This window comes from Vigna radiata, chromosome 7 (assembly GCF_000741045.1).
Source record: "Vigna radiata var. radiata cultivar VC1973A chromosome 7, Vradiata_ver6, whole genome shotgun sequence".
NCBI lineage: Eukaryota > Viridiplantae > Streptophyta > Magnoliopsida > Fabales > Fabaceae > Vigna > Vigna radiata.
The window spans coordinates 46227432-46247456 of NC_028357.1; the positions used below are offsets into that span (position 1 = coordinate 46227432).

Here is a 20025-nt window from a genome sequence, read left to right on the forward strand (position 1 = left end):
AAATAAGAAATCTTAAACACATGTCTTATTAACTCAATGTTGCCTACAAAACGAATAATATAATAGTATAAATTTACAATATATTCTTACAATTTCGTACAGACGGTAAATAAAAAAATCATTTGTTACATTTTTTTTTTCATTTCTGACTAGGGAAGGAAATGGCATAATGCAGGCCACCAAAATGTCCAGTTTCATTGGTCCCACATCGCCTTTCACCAAACAAGAAACCTCAATATTTTAATTTTATTTGAATAATAAAAAATTATTTAAATAAAAGCCAGAGAGAGAGAGAGACGCAGCAACTCTCTGTATACAGAGAGAAAGAAAGAGAAGCTAAAACTTGTTTTCCGCATAAATAAATAAAATTAAAATTAAAATTAAAAATTAAAAATAAATACATAATGAATAATTGTGCACAGTGGCTGTTCTCTTATGACAGCATTTCTTCAAAAAGTCTTTGAGAAGAGAGAGAGAGAGAAAGAAAGCAGAGTGCAGTTGCTCCATAACCTTTGTTTTGTTCTTCTTTATCGTTTTCTCCAGCTTCTAATTTTAGCCTCTTCTCTCTCACAATTGTCGTTCAAACTTCAAAGCTACCGTTCTCTACTGTCCGATCTGACTCACTGAGTTCTTTCCTCTGCTCAACTCGGATGAGTTAGACAGGAAGATCGCGCCGCATTAATCGCCATGGTAAATTTCAATTAATCTCTCTATATTCTCTCTCTCCATCGTCTCCTTGCTTTTCGTTTCACTCCTTTAGCTTCTTCTTTGAATCTGTGTGACTTTGATTTTTCTTTTTCTTTTAATTTCTTCCGTGTAAATATGGTTTGTTTGGCGGATTTTTTTTGTTTGTAGTATATTTTTTTTTTTCGGCGTTTGGATGATTCGGATTAGTATTTTTATTTATTGTGGTGAGAGTTATGTTAGTCGATCCACACATTACTACTAGAAGATCTTGTGAAATGGAGTTCGGCGAACATGAAGGGTTGATGAATAAGATTGGGGTAATTGTGGGTAGGCAGTGTTTTTACGTTATTTGATGGCTTAGTTTCTTGGAAATACGACATGATGAATTTAATCAGAGTCTTACGACATAGATTGAAGGTTAGATTGGTCGTTGGAAGAAAGTTGAATGATAAGAAAAATTCTGGGACTCTTTATTCGCCATATTCCTCTATGAATATACTTGGACGGAAATCAAAATAAACAAGGTGGAGGTCATAAGGTTTACTTGCTTGTTTAAAAAGGGAGCTACCTAGTAGTGGTTCAATTTTATCATGGGTTTTTTTCTGGGGAGAAGATGGGTGGCTTGAGATGTTGGTATCTCCAAAGCTTGCAAAAAGTACCTTGAACTATGATCTAATTGATGTTTCTTTTCCTTCAAATGTTATTAAATATATATAGATAGATTGGTAGCTTAGCTAGGATGATTTGGTATAGAGGGAAAACAATAGGAATAAACCCATCCTACTTAACTAAAAGACTTATGATATATGTCTTTAACTTGAAATTCTGAATTTATTTGCAAGAAATTGATCATTCATTTTGTGGTATTTTAAGAAATTGAAAACATATTGACAAAACATTGAGTCATGTGTAAAGGTATCACTGCGGCACTTGACTATTGCTTGAATCTCAATGATTGTAATAGTTCACAGCTGCATTGTTGTCTGGTTACATGATTTGAGTATGACAACAACTTTGGTGAATGCAAACATTATTGTTTTTCTTTGCACACTGAACTTGTTGACAGAAAAGAAAACTATATTAAATGATAGCCACCCAAGCCCCTCCCTTCCCTATCATTTCTTCCTCACTGCCCTGTAAGAGTCAATCTCTTGGCAGCAGCTGCATTTTATGACGCCTTACACTGGCTTTATGGTCAGCCCCTCCATAGATAAGTTGTTTTGGGATACTTGAAACAAATACTAAATGATAAGCAGTGAAAGACACGGGAAAACTTCCATGAAAGCTAGCTGTCAAAAGGAGAGAAACAATCCCCTCAAGCACTCAACTGCACATTCGATATTACTCAACTTGGGGCTTAGGCCTATTAATTTTTAAACTCATACTCAAAGCACATGAAGCAAAAACATTCCTTGGGTTTTAGGTTCTGGAATGTTGAACACACTCAAATATTAGGGTAGAATTGAATTACTTTATTGTTAAGAGTACATCACACACACACACACAAGATTGGAAACTAATTTTGGAAATATAACAATAGCACTTAAAGTAATCATATTCCTATTATTCAGGGATATAATTAGGTCCCTGTGCTTCAAGGATATTTATGTTATACACTTCAATTATAATATGCTAAATATGGAATAAGAAAATATGATTGTTGACTGAAAACCAATAATTAAGCCCTCTTTATTTGGCTTCCACTTGAAAAAATGTGGTGGATCAATGACATGAGTATAACAATAAGATATTTATATGTAAGTTTTTAAAAATTTTAAAACTGTCAATTAAAAATGTAATATAAATGATTAAAACAATGTTTGTTTGTATGTTTTTGTGAGGGTCATTATCACAGCAAGGTGCTTATACAATAAATCAGAATATACTAATATTGATTATTATTTTAAATCTTTTGTTATGTTGCTTATATATATATGTGTGTGTACAATAAATCAGAATATACTAATATTGATTATTATTTAAAATCTTTTGTTATGTTGCTTATATATATGTGTGTGTGTGTGTGTGTATATAGAGAGAGAGCCATTTTAACTGATAGTGAGAGGAATGAATATTGACCCTTACATTTTGTTTGAATACCCTTTCTTCCTTCAATTCTCCGAGATGTCTTTTAAGATAAAATTGTGATGAAACTTTAGAGTGAAGGAGTTTCAGGCTCTAAAGCAAACAATATCTCGAATGTGATAATTAACTCTAATGCAAACAATATCTCGAATGTGATAATTAACACTAATGATGTTATTCAATAGATTTGGGATCGGAACACATTTTATTATAAAGGGTCAAGATTAATACATACGAAAAGTTATGTAACTCTTTTAGGCCCTATATATATTAGTGGAATTACTGTTTAGGATTGAGGTAGAGCGAGGCAATCACCTATTTGCCTTTGTTGAATTGCTGGTGGTGGAGAGCGACGATTTGAGAGTGATGCACTTAATTTCACTCCTCGCGAATTGAGGAGATTTGAAATGATGTACTGTAGGGGCTCGTTACAATTACAAAATTACCCATTGTTTTTTGTTTGAATCTTGGATAAATTATGTTGTATGTTTTTTAAACATTGAAACATGCTTCCGGATGATATTGCTGTCAATTTTTATCAATAAATCCAGTATTAATATAATAAATAATAATTATAATAATAAAATGAGATTATTATTAATTTTTATTATGATTTAATATCATTGTATGAATTGTCAACATAATAATGATTCAATATATTTTTGGTTAACAATTATTTAAATAATAATGTTCAAATTATTATTTATGAAAATGTATTTGAAATTTATTCCTAGAAATTCCTATTATAAATTTTAATATTATTTTTCCAATTTAATTTTTTTTGTTATAAATAACAAACTCAAATTTATTTTAATATAATTTTCACTACTTACATTTAAATTTGTACGCATTTCTCCACAAAGATAAATTGGTAATCATCTATTTTTGCCAATTGAAACATATTTTTAATCTATCAAACCCATCACATCATTCACAAACTTTCCTCTCAAGTCTCTTAATCTATTCCTTCAAATCCCTTAATACAAACAACACCACAATCCCTTATGTATTCCCTCAAATTCATCCACTCATTCTCCCTTCAATCCTCTCCCCAATCCAAGCATGACCTTAAGGATCACATGACTTTTTACAACTTTTAATCTTGGTCATGTATAGTTGTATGACCTATATTTACTATTTTCACTCTCAGGAGGAATCTTCTTTTCACCATATATATATGTGTGTGTGTGTGAAATATATTAAATGAGAACTTTTCTTGTTGTGAGAAATGAAAACAATTAAAGATAGACCATTAGATCATATTTGAATGGCATAGATGAAAATAAAAATGTGCATGGCATTTTTAACTGTCTATGTGACTACTAATTAACTTTTACTCTTCACTATCAAGGTATTGTTGTATGACCCAATTTTATAGTTATCATTTACCGTTATAACAAGAACTCTCTCTCTCTCTCTATATATATATATGTGTGTGTGTGTGTGTGCTTGTGTGTCTCTATGTGTATGCTTGAACGTGAGCTGTCATAGTGTGTATCTATATTGTGTCCACTTTCCATTTGGAGTACCTGGTACATGGCTTACAACACTCCCTATGATGATTAGCATTTTGATCCATAACTTGCACATAATCTTCCTGCAATTATGAAATTGCTTGCAATGATAATTTCCCATCATTTATTTATTTATGGATCTAACATTTTGTTAAGATTTTTTTTTTCTTTAAACGTTTTTTTTTTATTCATTATATTTTCATTTTTAGTTATTACTCTTGGTGTTGAAATAAAATGAACTAATGGAGTTAACTTTTGTATACATGCTTCTGTAAACTCAACCCATAGGGTTGGCAATGCCATTTATGACCAGAGCACATTTGCTTGGATTCCTCTTCTCTTCAAGAACTTGGTTACATATTCGCTACTTATTGTAGATAACTACTATATCTTTAATTTTTGTGCATGCCTTGTGGGAATATTTTCTTCAATGAGAGATTATATAAGTTTTAGCAAATAGCATACAGACACAAACATATATATTAAATACCTATTTTGTTAAAGACTATTTTATTCTCAAAATTAATACATTAAGTTTTGATATATGTGAGTGGCTGTATTGTTCCCCGATTTAACATTTTTTTGGTTGTGGGTGTTGCATACATTTCTCTTTGCAGTCTGTGCCGGTGAATATTATTGTAGGTTCTCATGTCTGGATTGAAGATCCAGCACAGGCGTGGGTTGATGGAGAAGTTTCCAAAATTAATGGTGAAGAAGTCCATGTTCGCACCACAGCTGGGAAAATTGTGAGTCAAACTGTCTGTACTGTGTATTTGTTAGATTGTTTATAATTGTTTTTTTAGTACTCTTGTGTCATTCTTACTGGGTTAAATCATTTTCAGAAATGAAATATTTTTTTTTTTATTTATTATATATTAAGTTGCAGAATTCCAAGTTTATTATCAATATCCTATCTGTTTGACTTGTAATAAAACGAGTTATACCTGGCCTTACTATCATGATTAAGTCTGCAAAACTGGTTGCAGGTTGTAAAAAATATATCAAAGGTTCTTCCCAAGGATAATGAGGCCCCTCCTGGAGGTGTAGATGACATGACAAAATTGTCTTACTTGCATGAACCCGGTGTTCTGCACAATTTGGCAGCTAGATATGAACTCAATGAAATCTACGTGAGATTCTAAAATATCTATTATTTCATTTGTTACTGCAATTGTTATATTATGTAAGAATTGGCACATATGAATGATACGATCATGCTACTCCCCCATCATCATTGCAGACATATACTGGAAATATCCTGATTGCAATAAATCCTTTTCAAAGGTTACCACATCTATATGATACTCACATGATGGAACAATACAAAGGAGCTGCATTTGGAGAATTGAGTCCCCATGTTTTTGCAGTTGCAGATGTTGCATACAGGTGACTGATAGATGACTTTTCATTTTCTGTTTTATTCTTTTTGTATGGCTTATTAATGTCCATTGTTTATATTCATCAGGGCAATGATTAATGAGGGGAAAAGCAACTCAATTCTGGTTAGTGGTGAGAGTGGGGCTGGAAAGACAGAGACAACAAAAATGCTTATGCGGTATCTTGCATATCTTGGGGGTCGATCTGGAGTTGAAGGGCGAACAGTTGAACAACAAGTTCTAGAAGTATATATAGTTGCATTTTCTTGTTTTGGCCACCTCATCTTTCTTTTAGCCTTACACCATTACTTTTAGGCTTTTTATATTATTTCATTTGTAGTGTGTTAAAAAAGTGTGGAAATGATTTCCTCATACTTCTTCTGTTTTAATTACTTTGCAGTCTAATCCAGTTCTTGAAGCATTCGGCAATGCCAAAACTGTTAGAAACAACAATTCAAGGTGGGTGTTGACAAGTATATCAAGTAAAATGAAAATAATCATAAATTGGTTAGGTAAACTGATTGTGATTATGTTACTTCATAGATAGCGAGAGGGAGAAGAAATTGTGATAGATTAGTTTGGAATTGTGTGTTGTTTGTCCGCTATATGTTGAACTGAGCAGTAAAAGAAGACATTACATATTTTTTCTTGTTCAAGGAACACTTATTACTTCATATAACATGGTGCTTTCCTTATTCCTCCCAATTGATATGCAGTCGCTTTGGTAAATTTGTTGAGATACAATTTGACAACAAGGGAAGAATATCGGGGGCTGCTATACGGACATATTTGCTTGAAAGGTCCCGTGTCTGTCAAATTTCGGATCCTGAAAGAAATTACCATTGCTTTTACCTTCTATGTGCAGCACCAGCTGAGGTAAAGTATTCTTTTTTGTTCTGATGTTCCCTTGTCTCTATCACAAAGATTGGCTCCTATTAAATTGTTAATATATTCATATTTAATCATCGTGATTCTATTTTATAGGAAAAAGAGAAATATAAACTGGGAAGTCCTAGCTCCTTTCATTACTTAAATCAATCCAACTGCTATGCACTGGATGGAGTGGATGATGCTGAGGAATATCTTGCAACTCGAAGGGCAATGGATGTTGTTGGAATAAGTGAGGAGGAGCAGGTTAGTCTTTCTGAGTCCTAGCTCTTAATAAAATGAGATTTTATATGATTGCTTTAATGATATGGCCCTGTATTGCAGGAGGCTATTTTCAGAGTTATTGCAGCAATTTTGCATCTTGGAAACATTGAATTTGCAAAAGGAGAGGAGATTGATTCTTCTGTCATTAAGGATGAGAAGTCTAGGTTCCATCTTAATGTTACTGCTGAACTTCTAAAGTATGCCCAACATAATCCTTTTATGCATTATCATTTTATCAATGTGGTATGCATTTTAACGTAACATTGTTGTAGGTGTGATTGTAAGAGCTTGGAAGATGCATTGATCAAGCGTGTGATGGTAACACCGGAGGAGGTTATTACAAGAACCCTTGATCCTATTGCAGCTCTTGGTAGCAGGGATGCATTGGCTAAAACCATTTATTCTCGTTTGTTTGATTGGTAATGAACGTTTAGCACTGCTTTATTTTACAAAAATAGTTCCTCTATTGCATTGATATGTTGAAGGAAAGAAAGATTGAATGAAAAGTTCCAAAACTGAAATCTATTATGTAAAGGAACCTAAACAATTTTATTCTTGCCAAAGGACTACTTATTGACCTGTATATTTGACACATTTAATTTGAATATCAATTGTGGATTTTATATGCCTATTTTAAATTACTTTAGAATTATGTTAATCATATTTATAGTTGAAATAACCATGCATTAAGATTCTGGAAGCTTTTGTTGTTAATGATTGTGTGATTGGGCCAAATTTGTTCTAGATTATTTTTTATGGTGTCATACTCTGACAGTCTCATCATTGCTTCCAGGCTTGTTGAGAAGATTAACAATTCGATTGGACAAGATCCAAATTCGAAATCTATTATTGGAGTTCTTGATATCTATGGGTTTGAAAGTTTTAAATTTAATAGGTAAGCTAATGATTTCATCTAGCACTTCGGGTTTGTATTTAGCCTTGATCTGACAAATTTCTTTTACTTAGTTTTGAGCAGTTCTGTATTAATTTTACAAACGAGAAGCTGCAACAACATTTTAATCAGGTTTGGTAATTTCTGGTTCAAATTTGTAGTATATATTCTATAATTTTTTTCCCTTTGGTAACTGAGTGTTTTTTAATCCCGAATGGTTGCAGCATGTCTTTAAAATGGAACAAGAAGAATACACCAAAGAAGAAATTAATTGGAGTTACATAGAATTTGTTGACAACCAAGATGTTTTGGATTTAATAGAGAAGGTATTCTACTGTTGCTGGCTTATGACCAACTTATACTCTTTATTTTCCTACTCGATAAATTCAGGTAGTGATGATTATAATATTGAATCTTTTGCAGAAACCTGGAGGAATAATTGCCCTTCTTGATGAAGCCTGGTATGCAGCTGGAGTGACTTCATTGTTAATCTAATATTGTTTTTAAGCTAAATAAATGCTACATGCATTACCTTTTCTGAAGTTACTTTCTCTTATCTCATTTTCATACCTGTATGCTATATACAATGTGTTTAGAGTGTAGGTAGGATACACTACTATTTCATATCAGGCGTTGCTTAAACTCTTTGATTGGTTGGACTTATTCCTCCCTGTGTGATACAGTATGTTTCCCAAGTCTACACATGAAACATTTGCTCAGAAATTGTATCAGACATTCAAAAACAACAAGCGTTTCATTAAACCTAAGCTTTCTCGGACTAGTTTTACCATATCCCATTATGCAGGCGAGGTAAATATATTTGATCTTTTTTCTATTACATGTTCCCTTTTAGTTCTTTCTAAATTTTTTTGTTGCTTGAATGTTTTTCTTCCTTCTTTTTGACATTTTATTTTTTTGTTCAGGTGACATATCTAGCTGATATGTTTCTTGACAAAAACAAGGATTATGTAGTGGCAGAACATCAGGATTTGCTCATAGCCTCAAAATGCTCATTTGTGGCTGGTCTATTCCCCCCTTCTCCAGAGGAGTCTTCGAAATCATCAAAGTTCTCTTCAATAGGATCTCGCTTCAAGGTATTATCATTTTTTTACTGCTCTTAATTCTGTTATACTATATTACCAGTCTTTGACATTCTTGTATCAGAAATATGTAATTTTGTTTTCAAGTTATGCATGTAGTAAATGACACATTTCTAAAACATGCAGCTACAACTTCAATCTTTGATGGAGACCCTAAATTCAACAGAGCCTCACTATATCAGATGTGTGAAGCCAAATAATGTTCTCAAGCCTGCTATTTTTGAAAATCTTAACATTATTCAACAATTGCGTTGTGGTGTGAGTATATCACGTGTTCCTTTGTCTTTGTTGCCATTATATAATTGACAATAGAAGGGATAATATCTGTCACCTGTTTACGCCCGGTGATTGTTTTCCTGATTGTCATTTGTTATAGGGTGTTCTTGAGGCAATTAGAATCAGCTGTGCTGGGTATCCTACCAGACGAACATTCTATGAATTTCTAAACCGATTTGGTGTTCTTGCCCCAGAAGTTCTAGACGGAAAGTAATGTCATTTCTGGGCTGTTTTAATATTTGAATTGGAAAATGGCTCTGTATTTGAATCCCCTCTTGCCTTTTGTCTGTACTTATGTGTCAATTATTTTTACTCGTTCCTTTTCAGCTATGATGTCAAGGTTGCGTGCCAAATGATCCTGGATAAAATGGGAATGCAAGGCTATCAGGTGATACTCCTTTTTCCTCACAACTTGGTCTGTTGACAATGGTGTTTGGGAGGGTCAGTTTTAGGAAAGAGGATCAGTGAGCCATGCTCTAGTATTTTTGCAACTAAATGTCACGTTGCATATGTGATTTGTTTTTTTTTTTAATCATGGACACATTGAATAATTAAAATACCCAACTGTCTGAAGACTCAAGAGGCTTATGGAGCTTCTGAAACAACTTCATGCCAATTCTTCGTATACTATCCCAGGGATTTTTATTTTTATTTTTTTACTTAAATACCAAAAAAAGCTTATTAGCATATCTGCTTGTTCGCCCAGTATGTAACTTCATAGTATTTTATAACCTCAAGTGACTTCTGATCTTAGTTGGAAAATTATTACCTTTCAACTTTAAACTAAATGGAAGTCCTTTGTATGAATGAATTTAATATAATATGTAATCATGACATTTATGATGGTTTACCAGATAGGGAAGGCAAAGGTTTTCCTAAGAGCTGGTCAGATGGCTGAACTGGATGCAAGAAGAGCAGAGGTTCTTGGAAATGCTGCTAGAGTCATCCAGAGGCAAATACGTACCCATATTGCACGCAAAGAATTCATTGAATTGCGACGAGCTGCAATCTGTCTGCAATCTAATTTGCGAGGTATCCTTATTCCTTAGTTCTATCTAATATGTTTTCTTTGTTTTATATTGCTTCTTTATTTTGGAGTTCATTAACTTAACTGCATATTTGGGATGAACTAAATTTCTAGAACAAAAATATATTTTTTTTCACACTTAAAAGTTTCTCCTGGTGACATTTTAATAGTAAGCTGTCTTGAATGCAAGATCAACTGATTCAAACATACTTCAAGACAATCTCGTGTATGAACAAGCTGTTGGTATTGGTATGCGTGTATAAATAGTAGTGATGATGTCTGATATTATTATCTAAAATTCTTCCATGTGCTAGGATTTTGAATATCAAATCTTAGGTGTCTCTACAAATACCAAATCCACCAAATTTGGAAACTGTCCGGCTTTTCTCTAAAATAGTTAGGAGTTGGAACGAGCTAAAGGGAAACGTGGATATTCTAAAAAAATGAGCTTGCTATCAACATTTAAGTCGTGCTTCTTTGGTCATTAAGCCTTTGTTCCATATATCCTCTGTTTGTATACCGTGTTAGTGTTCATGGCATTCTAAAATTCGTGCAGCTCTAAATAAGTTGGGATTTTCTCCTAATGTAGTTTTCTTTCTCATGGTTTCGTCTTGTGTAACCTACTCTCAATCTGACTCTAATTCTTATGGTGCTTTTCAATAAAATATAGGAAAATTGTCCCGGAAACTTTATGAGAAGTTGCGGCGTGAAGCAGCAGCTGTAAAAATGCAGAAGAACTTCAAAGGATACATTGCCAGGAAATCATACTTAAATGCACGATCATCTGCCATTGTATTACAGACAGGTCTAAGGGCTATGAAAGCTCGTGATGAATTTAGATTTAGAAAGCAAACAAAAGCTGCAATTTATGTGCAGGTGCCTTTGTTAATCTTCTTTATAGTTAGAATATTAAGAAAAGGAAGTCATGCAACCTTTCCCGTGCCTTACCGAAATGATTTTTTCTGTTATTCTTTGCAGGCTCACTTGCGTCGGTTAATTGCATATTCATACTATAAACAATTGCAAAAGGCTGCAGTTGTTACTCAATGTGGATGGAGGAGAAGGGTTGCTAGAAGGGAACTTAGAATGCTTAAAATGGTGCAAATAATACTTTCTCTGTTATGGCGTACTCAGTCTTTTTTAAAAAAGAGCCTTAATAGTAATATTTTGTGTAATTTTATTCAGGCTGCAAGAGAAACTGGGGCTCTCCAAGAAGCTAAGGACAAACTTGAAAAGCGTGTTGAAGAACTTACTTGGCGTTTGCAAATTGAGAAGCGTTTGAGAGTAACTTCATTATCATATATCTACATTTTTTTTCCATGTTTGAGTATTGATATTATTGTTGCAATCTTTAATGCCATAAACTTCTCTTATTTTAACTTATTACAGACTGATTTGGAAGAAGAAAAGGCACAAGAAATTGCAAAGTTACAGGATGCTTTACATGCAATGCAAATACAAGTTGAAGAAGCAAATGCCAAGGTCATCAAAGAGCGTGAGGCAGCAAGAAAGGCCATCGAGGAAGCACCTCCAGTTATTAAGGAGACTCCTGTTTTAATTCAAGATACTGAAAAGATTACTTCTTTATTGGCTGAAGTCAGTAGTTTGAAGGTAGGCAATTGATCATCATTTTGACAAATGACAATAATTTTTGATCATCATTTTCATCATCATTTTCTCATGAATTGTTTATAAATATGTTGTAATAATTTTTAAAGAGCCCAATGGATTTTTGGTACAAATGCCTCCATTTTTTATCTTTCAACTTTGTCTATGCTTGGTTCTCTTAAATTAATTTCCGTCGAGTCCTTGGCCTTCAATCATCTTTCAAAACATTTTAATGTAATGTGAACGTAGTAGTTACATATTATATGCTGAATTTCTGCAAGCTCAACCTACAACATGAGGTATACTTAAATTGGAGTTTTTTACATAATAGTTGAGGCACTATACATATTTACAATGAATAATTGCAAATTTGTTGAGTACCCTTTTTAATCTCTGATACAGGAATCACTGCTATTGGAAAAAGAGGCTAAAGAAGAGGCAAGAAAAGCTCAGGTTGAGGCTGAAGCTAGAAATAAAGAGATGGTTAAAAAGGTTGAAGATTCTGACCGCAAAGTGGATCAACTTCAAGAATTGGTTCAGAGGTTAGTAAAGTTTGAGCAGAAAAAAAGCATCTATTTAGTTATGTACGAACACTTGCTCCATAGTTTAAAATTATTTCAAAAGAAGGGATGAATAGTTTTCAGTTTCTGATGACATCGCAAATGTATATCACATTTAACAAGTAACAACAGGTGTTGGATATCAAGCCATTCATCTTCTTTCTCTGCCCTCATTCTTCTAAATTTAAAAAAGAAAAAAAAATGAAAATCAAGGACATTATGGGCGAGTTTGTGCATTCTCCACACTTCGTAAGCAACTTCAACTTTTGAATAGTTGGTTTGTGATATGAAGTCTAATATTTTTAATATCTAGTTAAATGCACCTATAAACTCCTATCATAGTTCATTATCAACTGTTTATCAGCCATTTTCTTGCATCAGTTCTCCATGGCTATAACTGTGTTTTCTTAACTTTTTCAATTGGATGCATTATACAGTTATATTTGCTCATTAAGCGCCATATGTACTACCTTTATTTCTATTATGTAGATTGGAGGAAAAGATTTCCAACGCAGAGTCAGAAAATCAAGTTCTTCGGCAGCAAGCACTGGCTGTGTCACCAACTGGAAAAGCTCTGTCTGCAAGACCAAGGACAGTTATTATTCAGGTAAGAGAATAAAATACATTCTCATTACTTGAAATTATAGCACATGAAGAGAGATTCACTGTGATATTTCATGCATAATATGCAGCGGACACCTGAAAATGGGAGTGCTCTAAATGGTGAAGCGAAAATTGAATCGGTAAGAACACTGCTGTTTTATGCAAGTATATATCAACAATTAACTTTAATGTGAGGATATTTTTTTTAATTCTCAACTTTTCTGTTTCAGAATATGCCTCTTGTTGTATCTAATGTGCGTGAGCCTGAATCCGAGGGGAAACCACAAAAATCTCTCAATGAGAAGCAGCAAGTGAGTGTCTCCACATATTCATTGTGTAATCTGAATCTGCTACAAATATTTAAAGTTAACTTTTAAATGTAAATCCTTCCCCCGCAGTCAAGTTAACTTATCTTAAAAATTTCACTTTCTTGTTCAGGAAAACCAAGACTTATTGATCAAGTGCATATCTCAAGATTTGGGATTTTCTGGGGGCAAACCTGTGGCTGCATGTGTCATATATAAATGCCTTCTTCACTGGAGGTCATTTGAAGTTGAAAGGACAAGTGTTTTTGACCGGATCATTCAAACAATAGCTTCAGCTGTTGAGGTAACTTAATATTTGGGATTACTTGTATGTTATTTACGACACAGTGCTTTTGCATTTAAAAGTACCTGGGTCAATTTCTGAAAACAAAGAATATGTTACTAACAGTGAATTCTGCACCATTGAAGGCCCAGGATAATACGGATGTATTGTCTTATTGGTTGTCGAATACATCTACTTTGTTGTTGCTACTCCAACGCACACTTAAAGCAACTGGAGCAGCTAGCTTAACACCGCAGCGGCGGAGAACAGCATCTTCTTCTCTTTTTGGAAGAATGTCTCAAGTATGAAGCAACTGCTTATCCTTTCTAGAGAGAACGTTATCAGTGAATGTGGAATTCATTTATCTTACATTTTGTTGCCTTATGTGATTCCAGGGCTTAAGGGCATCTCCCCAAACTGCTGGATTGTCATTTCTAAATGGTCGAGGTCTTAATAGACTGGACGATTTACGACAAGTAGAAGCAAAATATCCGGCACTTCTGTTTAAGCAGCAGCTTACTGCCTTCCTTGAAAAAATATATGGAATGATAAGAGACAACCTAAAAAAGGAGATATCTCCATTACTTGGACTGTGTATACAGGTGATGTCATTTTTGGGGGAGTAATAGGGTGGAAATAAAAATTGTGAAAGTCTAATTGGTCTAGGGGCTTTTAAGCAATTAACAAATCACGTGGGTTTAAATTTTATTTTTTAAGTGAATGTCATCTTATATTTATATTAGTTGCACAAGTATGAGAATCACAATTAATATCTATTCGAATTAACAAAATATAATTTTTTTTCTTTGACATGCAGACACCGAGCATATAGTAAGTGCTTAAGATGGATACTTAAAGAAAATGTTTTGGTCTCTATATGATTAATCAGACAGAAATCCATTGCAAGGAACAATTTTCGTTGTTATTTGCAAATGAAATTAGTTGTTTACTAGCAATCCTTTAATCAGTTGTTTAATTTTGTGCACTCCTTTGGTCAAGCTACTGAGTAATTAACAAGGTCAACATTATGGGTGTTTTTGTTTCTTTATTTATCTTGTCTGTGATAAAATCAATTGCAGGCTCCAAGAACCTCACGACAGAGTTTAGTTAAAGGACGCTCACAAGCAAATGCAGTTGCTCAGCAAGCTTTAATTGCTCATTGGCAAAGTATTGTGAAAAGCTTAAACAATTGTCTGAAGATAATGAAAGCAAACTATGTGAGTCTCACTTTCAATTTCTGTATTTCCACTGTCTGAGCATAGATATGTCATCTTAACCAACCAAATACTACTGGTATAACAGGCGCCTCCTTTCTTGGTCCGAAAAGTGTTCACTCAAATTTTCTCATTCATCAATGTTCAATTATTCAATAGGTAATCCCTCTTTCTCCTTGCATTGCATATCATATTGTGGAATGCAGACTCTTTCCTATACTTAATCGGACTCTTTCGTGGACTTATTATGATAATCACTGCAGTCTTCTGTTGCGTCGGGAGTGTTGTTCGTTCAGCAATGGGGAGTATGTAAAAACAGGTCTGGCTGAATTAGAACAGTGGTGCGTTGAGGCAACAGAGGAGGTGAGAAACAGACAACTATTTCAGATTTTTCTGTAGTTTTCCCTTTTTTAAATCCTAACCTGAATCATTCTGTACAGTACACTGGCTCTGCTTGGGATGAACTGAAACATATCAGGCAGGCTGTTGGATTCCTGGTAAGTTACTCCTATACAAATTCCAATTCAATCCATTATTAACTGATTCTGACACATGACTCTCATTCTTCGTTCTCAGGTGATACATCAAAAACCCAAAAAGTCCCTTAATGAAATTACAAAGGAGCTTTGCCCTGTGGGTGCCTTCTTCCTTTCTGTCAACTATTTTTGAACTCATATTTGATACTGTTTCTCTTATTAAGTCTAATATTCCTTTGATACAGGTTCTCAGTATACAACAGTTATACAGGATAAGTACAATGTACTGGGATGACAAATATGGCACTCACAGTGTGTCTTCAGACGTAAGTTTTACTTGGTTACTGGTTGAGTATATACATCTTGTGAACAATTCCCAAGGTGGAACAGCTGCAGTGTGATAAATGTCAAACCATCTCTCTGACTATATACAGGTTATAACGAACATGAGAACTATGATGTCCGACGACTCTAATAATGCTGTCAGCACTTCTTTCCTATTAGATGATGACTCGAGGTATGCTATCACCTTCAGCAAACAATTTAAAGTTTCATTACTCGTCTTGGCCGTTACTGTAATGTTTCTACTTAAACCTTGAATATGGATGCAGCATTCCATTTTCGGTGGATGACATTTCCAAATCAATGCAACAAGTAGAAGTAGCAGATGTGGATCCTCCTCCAATTATACGTGAGAACTCGGGATTTGGGTTCTTACTAGCAAGGTCAGAGTGATGCAAATAACTGGTGATTATTGCCTCTGATGCTCCGACTCGTGGTTATTTCCGGGGTATTGCACCAAGGTGCAGGTGCCAAGCTGTGCATAAAATTTCGTTGTGGTTACATGTATAGTATATTTTAGCCAACTCAGGCTTCTAATATTGGTTTGTTGCCTGGGTTAATTCATTTTTACCCCTCAAGTTTCATCGACACGAGGGATTTTCTTAAGAAGCCATTGTCACTATTGATGCGAGTCGTGTGACAAATGGCGGTCATAGCTAAAGGCTGGTGGCCAGGCATTCTGGCACACCTGCCAAGGTTCTTTTCTCATTTGGTTGGTTTTCAAGTGTTATAGGTGGATGCAATTAGTGACTCCCATGTATTTTATAGGTGGTGGGCGAATTTGTTTCACGAGATTGCTTTTTTGTATTTACTTGTGCAATATTCTTTCTTTCTTTTTTCAAATATTTAAACTTTAAGGTAGTTCTTTTTAACGACTGAGTTATGATGGAAGATGACTCAGTGCACTTGTACAGACTTGAGATCATTTATTTGAGTTTCATTTTTTTAAAGAATTAACTGTATCGTAAAATATATGTCGAATGTCAGAATATTTCTCCTTGAAATGAAATTTATGTCTAGAAAATGTTATTCAAGGTTCATGCAAGTAACTGATAATATCGATCAGTGCTCGAAGCAATTAACATGGGAGTGAATGAGCATTGTCCATTAGTTACAGTCGAAACACTTGCATAGTATGATGTGATGTATAGTGTTGGTACATTTTTGTGGTAATAGATACTCAATGATCCCTCTATGTTGCTTTTATGCTAAATCATGCTGGCTATGAAATTCAGTATTGGAACAAGGGTATTCATTTGCTAAACCATAGATATATACATTAAAAGTTCTCATGAAGCTCTTCACTCTCCTATATAAGTTAAACACTCTAAATTTTATCTCCTTTCTCATTTAGCTATATGTTTTCTCATGTTATGTTTTAAATTAGTCATGTATTAGTTTGTGAGTATTTTATTTTTTTAATTTAAAAATGTCCGTATATTAAGTCATTATTGTATCACACTTTAAGGTAAGTGACATGTATTACTATCATGCCTAGATATCTTATATTTAATTTAATTTTTATATTTGTTATTTTTATTCGTATCAATTTTTTTAAAAATAGAATAATTTTGTTTTTCTAAAATTGAAATTAAATTTAATTTTTTATAACTATTATTAAATATTTTTAATTTAAAAGTAGAGTTGGTTTAAAATTAGTATAAAAATTTTAGAAACGGAGACTAGTATTATTAGTTTAAAATTTTAAGAAGTTAAAATTCGCATAAATTTTTTGATAACTTATGGGATTTTTAGGTTAAAAATCAATTAAAATATTTAATATTTTATTTAATTTTTAGGTTGGAATTGTTTAATTTAAAAATTATTATAACATTTACATAAATATTTAATTTGACATAAACTTGAAAAAATAACAAATTATTTCACTTTAAAAATAAATGGAGACTAAATTAAATAAAAATAACAACTATAAAAATCAAATTAAACATCATGTCAAAATGTTATTACCAGCTACGTAAACTTAACACATGAACATTTTTAAATTAAAAAAATCAAAAAATTAAAAAAATAAGAAAAGAAAAGAAAACCACATACTGATGTATAACCGAGATTGTCTATTATTATCCATTAATTATTTAAATAATATTAGAAAAAATGAACAAAACTAACAAAAATTTGACATTTTCCCAATAATATTAGCACTGAATTTTAAAAAAATAAAGACTAAATTAATATTATAACTTGTTTAATACAATCTTTTTGTTTTTTAAATTGGGCACTGCAACCTTTACATTTTCTCCTCCCTCAATCCCATGGACCATAGTGAAGAAAGTCTCTCATAGAAACCTTATCCCGAAAGTCTCCCTACCCCAACAATATTCCCCAATTATACGTCTTTTCAATCTTAACCCTAACCCTAACCCTAACCACAACTACAACCAAAACAAGTAATTAATAATGGTGAGAACTACAAGAAGTTATAAAATTTTAGCTTATGCAAAAATAATTTTATTTTTTCTTGGTATTTTTTTTTCTAGAAATACTTAGAAAAACTAAATAAAAAAAAAAAAAGTATTCATGTGAGTTGTTTATACCCCCAATCCCATATAGAAAATTGTATAGAAAAACTTGAAGAAAATATACATAGATTGAAGAGTTGAGTAAGGATTGAGAAGTGAGAAGAAGATTGAATGTTTTAACTTGATAACATTTTTCCATCAGTGTTAGTGTTGGGTTGAGCTTCAACAGGTTGCATCTCTGATTTCTTTTTCTCCTTAAGAATGGCCTGTCTTGGCATTACTTCTAACAGAAAACTTCCACCATTCCATATTGCAGCTGAAACCTTCAGTATCTGGAAAACTACATGCAACTCATATGACAAGAATATTGGCACAGCCAGTGCCATGGTTGCCACTGTAAATATTCCTTGAAGAAAAATGTACATTAGCATGCGATTTTGATCCCCTAGCAACCCACTTAAGCGCCACCATATGTTGTTTGCTTTTTGAGCCTTTTTTGAGAGTTCCCTATCAAACAATAAAACTCAATAATGAGAGAGGTAAAGGGAAACTTTTTCTCTATAAAGCATCTTAACTTTTGAAGTTTTAACCCTCTTCAGAACTTCTACTTCGATAGTACAAGGCTTTTGTTCTGAACTGTAAGAGATAGGGAAGTGTATGTGTATGTGTTCATTGTTTACCTGTAGGAAGTCATCACTTCGGGATCTCTTAAAAACCTCTGCCTACGCAAAACATTGACGATGAGGAAGTACAGAACCTGCCACAATGTGTAAGCTACCAAGGGTACCAGAAACAGCCATGTCCAGAGAAATGATTTGTCTTCAATGTAAGGCCACGTAGGTCTTCTAGCAGTTCCCTCTGGATGCATGGCTTCGAAGGTTGCAGGATCCCACCATCGAATAGTAAAGAAAACCAAACCTGCAAAGTACTACTGTTATTAAAAGCAAATAAAAGTAAAATGGAACAACAAGACACATAAAGTTAGCATTTTTATCACAATTCTGTTCTACTAGTTGTATATCTCTTACAACTGGATAAGTGTTGTTATACATGGTAGAAGTGCTTCGGAGAGTTTCTCTACTAGAAATATAGAGCTTTTGTCAGTTGAAAAGTTTTTAATAATTCTTCTACCTTTGTAAAGTGTACCCAAACAGGCTCTAAGAAATATAGATTCAGCAAATCTACAGCAAGTTCAACCCACTGGTTGTTTATATTTAACCATGTGATATCAATCATGAAAATGGGATGAGGATGCACTATATATTATGGTGGTCATCAACATAAATACCTTAATGTCAGAAGTGGGACAAAAGAGAAAACTATGTAAAAAGTAGAAGAAGCTATAGAATAGAGGCTAAACAATTTGAAATGGATATTGATCTGATGTGAAGAATGGGATGTGATATGACATTTTCATATGTTATTGGTTAAGCTTGTTACAAATGACTCCTTTAAAAATGAAAAGTATAATTTGGGGTAAAAAATGGCTAGAGGCAACCCAAGGATGCTGGAGAAATCAGATAGAGAAGCCTGTTAGAAATATGTTAGCTAGCAGTATTAAACAACAAGAATCAAAACTTCTCAAAATCTGTCAAAAAGAGCATTTGGAAGCTTCACAGCAGAAAAACTTGAGACTGAAAAAATTGGAAATAAAATTCGAGAAGGAGATGGGGTAAAGACTGAAAGGGTCAATTCGTCTAGGACTCGAGAGTGGAGACTGTGCCTGAACATCAAGGAAGAGAATACAAACATTTACATTTGGAATGTAGACACAGATATCGTATCTAAGACTATGGAGACAGTACATGGAACCACTCTAATATCATGTTTAAATTACTGAGTTTTGGTAGTGAAGGAAAAAAAGAAAGAATATAGATTTGATAGTATGAAATTTGTTACCAATAAAGGAATATTGGTAAAACTTGAAGACAAGTTTTGATGATGCTGCAGAATTGTAATTTTTGTTTGTAATAGGAGAATATTTAAAAGCAACTTGTAGTATCTTGAATGTAGTAGGAAAATAATTAATATTGTAATTTCTACTG

The 20025-nt window shown here is 33.3% G+C and overlaps 2 protein-coding genes across 3 annotated transcripts in view; one reads left to right on the forward strand and one right to left on the reverse strand.

The window, feature by feature from the left end:
• Window positions 1-423: 423 nt before the first annotated feature.
• Window positions 424-16453, forward strand: LOC106768167 (myosin-17). The gene is made up of 39 exons (XM_014653153.2): window positions 424-690; window positions 4904-5032; window positions 5273-5416; window positions 5527-5672; window positions 5752-5908; window positions 6063-6121; window positions 6379-6538; window positions 6647-6796; window positions 6875-7011; window positions 7087-7233; window positions 7608-7709; window positions 7781-7838; window positions 7931-8032; window positions 8130-8167; window positions 8390-8516; window positions 8630-8800; window positions 8933-9064; window positions 9183-9292; window positions 9410-9470; window positions 9937-10114; window positions 10780-10985; window positions 11088-11207; window positions 11295-11393; window positions 11499-11720; window positions 12120-12259; window positions 12767-12884; window positions 12970-13020; window positions 13111-13191; window positions 13319-13489; window positions 13615-13770; window positions 13864-14070; window positions 14548-14685; window positions 14771-14841; window positions 14946-15045; window positions 15123-15179; window positions 15259-15315; window positions 15404-15484; window positions 15593-15675; window positions 15770-16453. Exons 1-39 carry the CDS (start codon window positions 688-690, stop codon window positions 15891-15893), a joined length of 4593 nt encoding a protein of 1530 aa, XP_014508639.1. The 5' UTR covers window positions 424-687; the 3' UTR covers window positions 15894-16453.
• Window positions 16454-18080: 1627 nt separating this feature from the next.
• LOC106765848 (uncharacterized membrane protein C776.05) overlaps window positions 18081-20025 on the reverse strand; it is a 4865-nt gene continuing 2920 nt past the window's right edge. For both annotated transcript variants that reach the window (XM_014650609.2, XM_014650608.2), the window contains 2 exons: window positions 18661-18898; window positions 18081-18487 (listed from right to left, as the gene is read on the reverse strand). In XM_014650609.2, coding sequence (XP_014506095.1) covers window positions 18157-18487; window positions 18661-18898 — 569 coding nt within the window. In that variant the 3' untranslated portion in view covers window positions 18081-18156. The remainder of the gene's footprint in view (window positions 18488-18660; window positions 18899-20025) is intronic.